The 6,044-nt window shown below is 40.7% G+C and overlaps 1 protein-coding gene across 2 annotated transcripts; it reads left to right on the forward strand.

The window, feature by feature from the left end:
* The first annotated feature begins 3,192 nt into the window (after nt 1–3,192).
* LOC113016007 (uncharacterized) lies at nt 3,193–5,709 on the forward strand. Of its 2 annotated transcripts, XM_026158448.2 has the most exons (6): nt 3,193–3,269; nt 3,938–4,115; nt 4,204–4,383; nt 5,161–5,272; nt 5,389–5,525; nt 5,676–5,709. In XM_026158448.2, the coding sequence occupies exons 2-6, from the start codon at nt 3,939–3,941 to the stop codon at nt 5,691–5,693; spliced, it is 624 nt and encodes a 207-aa protein (XP_026014233.1). In that variant the 5' UTR covers nt 3,193–3,269; nt 3,938; the 3' UTR covers nt 5,694–5,709. The 2 variants fall into 2 exon arrangements, with proteins under 2 accessions (XP_026014233.1, XP_026014232.1); XM_026158447.2 differs by lacking the exon at nt 5,676–5,709 and having other exon boundaries at nt 5,389–5,640.
* The last annotated feature ends 335 nt before the right edge of the window (nt 5,710–6,044 follow it).

Consider the following 6,044-nt stretch of genomic DNA (forward strand, 5'->3'; position numbering starts at 1 on the left):
TAGCTCGCGGCAAAGTTCGAACCACTTCATGAACCAGTGACGTGGTACAGCCGGGCAGCGAGGCTTCAGACGTCATCATTTTCAGCTCCTCCCATAAATTAAGCAAGCCTCGATACGCGCATCGCGGAAACGCCCCCTCAATTACTCGACACAAGCTTCGAAGCCTCGATACAGAATGTCACATCACTACTTTTCCTCCTACACCACACGGCTCGCCCCGGCAGCCGTGACAGCTTCTTGGTCTTGCTGACACTGAACAGTAGGTTTTTGTCTCAACACCATGATATCAGGGCTCTCACCTCTGCTTTGGAAGCAGACTTGACGGTGGTATCATCTGCAAATTTAACTATAGTGTTGGAGCTTTGTGTGGCCTCAGAGTCATGGGTGAACAAGGTGTACAGCATGGGGCTGAATACACATCCTTCGTCAGTGTAGATGACATGGCACTGCCGATCTGTACCACTGTGGTCTGTCTGTGAGGAAGTCAAGATCCAGCTGCATAAGGAGATGATGCTGTGCAGATGCCAAAACTTTATGATGAGCTTGGATGGAATTATAATGTTGAAAGTGGACCTGTAATCAATAAACAGCATCCGCACACATGTGGTGTTATTGTCCAGGTGGAAGAGGGCAGTATGCAGAGCCAGTGCTATGGCAATATCTCTGGATCTATTTGGCCAACTGAAAAGGATCGAGTGTACCAATGTATGCAAACAAACAAGAATGTGATGCAGCTTCTAAGGACAATGGATAAGTATAAACATTGGAAAGAAGAACTCATCAGTTGGTACGTTGAAGTTTCGGTTTCTTTTAGTGTCTCTTCAGATCATCTTTTCATCTGTGTAAGCAAGTGGCTGTACAGGCAGTGCAGAATTATTAGGCAAGTTGTATTTTTGAGGAATAATTTTATTATTGAACAACAACCATGTTCTCAATGAACCCAAAAAACTCATTAATATCAAAGCTGAATGTTTGTGGAAGTAGTTTTTAGTTTGTTTTTAGTTTGAGCTATTTTAGGGGGATATCTGTGTGTGCAGGTGACTATTACTGTGCATAATTATTAGGCAACTTAACAAAAAACAAATATATACCCATTTCAATTATTTATTTTTACCAGTGAAACCAATATAACATCTCCACATTCACAAATATACATTTCTGACATTCAAAAACAAAACAAAAACAAATCAGCGACCAATATAGCCACCTTTCTTTGCAAGGACACTCAAAAGCCTGCCATCCATGGATTCTGTCAGTGTTTTGATCTGTTCACCATCAACATTGCGTGCAGCAGCAACCACAGCCTCCCAGACACTGTTCAGAGAGGTGTACTGTTTTCCCTCCTTGTAAATCTCACATTTGATGATGGACCACAGGTTCTCAATGGGGTTCAGATCAGGTGAACAAGGAGGCCATGTCATTAGTTTTTCTTCTTTTATACCCTTTCTTGCCAGCCACGCTGTGGAGTACTTGGACGCGTGTGATGGAGCATTGTCCTGCATGAAAATCATGTTTTTCTTGAAGGATGCAGACTTCTTCCTGTACCACTGCTTGAAGAAGGTGTCTTCCAGAAACTGGCAGTAGGACTGGGAGTTGAGCTTGACTCCATCCTCAACCCGAAAAGGCCCCACAAGCTCATCTTTGATGATACCAGCCCAAACCAGTACTCCACCTCCACCTTGCTGGCGTCTGAGTCGGACTGGAGCTCTCTGCCCTTTACCAATCCAGCCACGGGCCCATCCATCTGGCCCATCAAGACTCACTCTCATTTCATCAGTCCATAAAACCTTAGAAAAACCAGTCTTGAGATATTTCTTGGCCCAGTCTTGACGTTTCAGCTTGTGTGTCTTGTTCAGTGGTGGTCGCCTTTCAGCCTTTCTTACCTTGGCCATGTCTCTGAGTATTGCACACCTTGTGCTTTTGGGCACTCCAGTGATGTTGCAGCTCTGAAATATGGCCAAACTGGTGGCAAGTGGCATCTTGGCAGCTGCACGCTTGACTTTTCCCAGTTCATGGGCAGTTATTTTGCGCCTTGGTTTTTCCACACGCTTCTTGCGACCCTGTTGACTATTTTGAATGAAACGCTTGATTGTTCGATGATCACGCTTCAGAAGCTTTGCAATTTTGAGACTGCTGCATCCCTCTGCAAGATATCTCACTATTTTTGACTTTTCTGAGCCTGTCAAGTCCTTCTTTTGACCCATTTTGCCAAAGGAAAGGACGTTGCCTCATAATTATGCACACCTGATATAGGGTGTTGATGTCATTAGACCACACCCCTTCTCATTACAGAGATGCACATCACCTAATATGCTTAATTGGTAGTAGGCTTTCGAGCCTATACAGCTTGGAGTAAGACAACATGCATGAAGAGGATGATGTGGACAAAATACTCATTTGCCTAATAATTCTGCACTCCCTGTAAAGGAACCCAGACCTTGCTTGCTCAAAACTCAGATTCTACCAAGGTAAGAATAAAAAAAAAATATTATGAAGAAATTCATTTGTATGCATATATTTGAGAATCAGGATACTTTATTAATCCCTAAGGGAATTATGTAACTCGGTGCCATCATGTGTGTGTAAAGCTCTTTTTAGATATTAAAAAGGCTGCATGATTGAATTCCACTGAAGATATTTAGACTTTTAGTAAACATGGCTATACTAAAAAGTGTGGGTGGCAATATATGCTGCAGGATTACTTTTCATACCTGCTGAAATAAAGTGTCAAGAATGCAGTTTAGCAAAAAGACCAAGACCCCCCATGCTTAATAACTGCAGAGATAAAAGAGCATCATATTTTACCTACGAGAGTGGACGAAATTATCTAAATTGTTGCTGTATGACAATAAAAAGTGAAAATGTCTATCTTAGTGTGCCACTTTTTACATAATTTAGCAGGTAGCACTTTTGTAACCATCTTCTTAAACATTAATACAAAGATAACACCCATTAGTCGATACCAAAGGATACAAGTGTTACACCTTAAGAATCTACTTACCAAACCCACCTCTCTGTGCGTGATTTTTTTAAATGCTGTTCATTTACATGACAAAAATATTTTTTTCACTTTATTCAAGCAAGCGGAAATTTGGACAATCTCGATTAAAGCTAAATTTGTAACACCTAAAGAATATCTGAAGGTGGAGTTAGCCATGTACTTATGTAACACTTCCTTATATAAAGCTGGCTGCTCTTCAGTTGATAGCATTCAGCTATCACAGCTCCAATCACTAAGCTCTAAACATCTGCCAGAATCCATTTACCAGGTGAGTATTTTACATTTTATTTCAGTAATAATTTCTGAATCTCACAGTATTTGTGAAGGTTAACATATCTTTAAAATGTAATTCTTAAAACCCCCAGAAATCACTTATTTTTTTCTTTCTTTCTTTTTATTGCACCTAAAAGCATAATTTTGTGGTGTTTTGATTTGTTTTTTGTTTTTTGACAATGGAAACTGTTGTTTAAAATTCTTTAACCTTGCCACAATCAGATGCAGGTCAATTGCCTGTTCATGAACATTTTTCTAAATCTTTGTGCAAGCGACTATTTTCATATATATTGTAAAATGAAGATCCCAGATATTTTAAAAGCTGATCTAATTATGATATTTGTACTGAACACTACACATTTTAATGCTGTATCTAAAACATTCTCCTGCCTCTACCATAAAACAGTTGAAGCAGTCTTTCAATCTAACCTTCATATTTAGGAAAGCTACAAAACATGTAGTTATGCTATGAGAGAAAGGTTTTGAGAGTGTGAAGAGAAAAACACTGTATTGTGTTTATTTAAAATATTTGTAGTTATCTGTGTTTTTGCCTCTTTCCCTCCATCTGACAGCTGAGATAGGCTACAGTTAGACATGTGGTCAAAAATGGATTATTATTAGAAATAATCACTCTTCAGGTTTGAATCCTGTGGTTAAACACAGGATGAAGAAGCTCATCATTGATGTGGATGCTGGGGTGGATGATGCTATTGCCATCATGATGGCCCTCTCCACACCTGATGTGGAAGTTTTGGGGATCACCTGCTGCTATGGCAACACGTCTGTGGAGAATGTCCTCAGAAATGTCCTTCGTGTCCTGAAAGTCTGCGACAGGCTGGACGTAAGTTTGTGTCACGCTGTAAGAGAGCCCTTCTACACGAATATGTTCGTAGATATGTTCTTACATCCAGCATATAATACTCATACAGATTCCAGTGTACCGTGGCTGCTCAAAGCCTTTGGTGGACCATGAAAACCATGCAGATAATTTCTTTGGATCAGACGGGTTTGGGGACGTTCCAGATCCACACGCACCAAGCCTGGATCTGGTGCAGCAGAAAAAAGCCAAACAGGCCATTGTTGACCTTGTGAACGCAAATGATAAAGAGGTGAGTGTCTGCACCATTAAGCTTCTTACATGAATGAAAATTGAGAGCCTCATTTTCCTGTGATATGTGTACACTAAGAACGTTGTAGCTTACACAGGGGTTGGGTAAAAATGCTGTGTGGAGAAGTAGGTGATCTCAAAATACATGAATACATTTACCCACTTTTTATAAATGGTTTGTGGTTCTGATCAAACGTTTTATTTAAAGGCCCAGTCACAGATTATTTCAGCAGACATGCCTTGAAGTCTTCCTAAAAAAGTATGTTGACATTTAGCTGAAAATTGTTGAACTCCCACAGATGAAATTGCATCACTTGACTAATAAAAACTTGTTTTACCCAGAGCTAATGATTTAATTGCTTTTTCATGGTGACCAGTAAAAATGGATGTAGACACAATGATATCATCTGTTGGTTATGGATTGCAAAGGGTACAATGCACTTGATGTGAAAGAAGCCAACTCGTTGCGAAGTATCACAAAGTTGCCAAACACAAATAAAAAATCATAACTTGAAGCTTCAATGCAGTTTAAATTGGGAAGTCGTAAAAATTATCTGTCAATTTTCATCAAGTTTCAAGTGCATAATAGACAAACTGCACCACTGGGCCAACCAAACCAGTTTAATTCTCAATTCATTCTAAACACATTTATAAATGGTAATTCTTTAAAAAACTTTTCAAGGAAAATTATTATTTTACAACTGAGGGTTTGTTTTCAGCTCAAAGGTTGGTTAGGAGGCAATAAAATCATCAATTCAACTCTGTCTCCTGCCTCCAGGTGATCCTCATATCCACTGCCCCCCTCATGAACCTGGCTGCAGCAGTGCAGTTGGACCCTTCCTTGCCTAAAAAGCTTAAGGCGCTCTACATCATGGGGGGAACCATTGAAGGTGGTCTCCTCACAGAGTATTTCCTCTGTCTCTCATTATCCATTCGTGATTTTAGTCTTATAAATATCTGATATATATGAGAATGAGTGTGTGACTGTGCTTGTTTCTGTGTGCAGCCAGGGGTAACATCACAATATGTGGAGAGTTTAACTTTGTGTGTGACCCAGAGGCTGCTTACATCGTGTTGGACCGCTACACATGCCCAACCTACATCGCTACCTGGGAGTTCACCTGCTGGAACTGCCTGCCATGGGTGAGGAGGGAAACAAGCTGAACGAGGGCTTCAGTTCTGTTCCAATGAATAATGTCTGAACAGTTTTAAAGTTTGAAAGGATCTCTGCTAACACTGAGTTTGTGTATAAAGTGGTATTTGAAAATATCTTACAGTCTTTTTTTCCCTTAGTCTTTCTGTGACACCTAGTTATCTGTACATACTGAAAAATCAGACGGTTGGCGAATTCAGCTTATTTAGCAGAGGCAACGGCCCATTTGTCTCATCTTTTTCCTTCACAGTCCGAAGATGTACTTGGGCTACTCCACTCTTACCCTTTTCTCTTTGGGGATGTGCCCTCGCGTACTAATGTCTGTGAACATGATATCAATGTTGGTGATGCAACCCCAATCAAACAGCATGCGTACCGCTGTCCCATGGGAAAGTGCGAGGTGATGAAGAAGGAAGTCAGTTATTTAGTGGAGAACGGTTTGGCACAACCAAGCCACAGCCCTTGGAGCTCCCCGTGTTTACGTGTCTGATGGCACCCCACGTTTCTGC

The sequence above is a fragment of the Astatotilapia calliptera genome, chromosome 23 (assembly GCF_964374335.1).
Source record: "Astatotilapia calliptera chromosome 23, fAstCal68.1, whole genome shotgun sequence".
Classification (NCBI taxonomy): Eukaryota; Metazoa; Chordata; class Actinopteri; order Cichliformes; family Cichlidae; genus Astatotilapia; species Astatotilapia calliptera.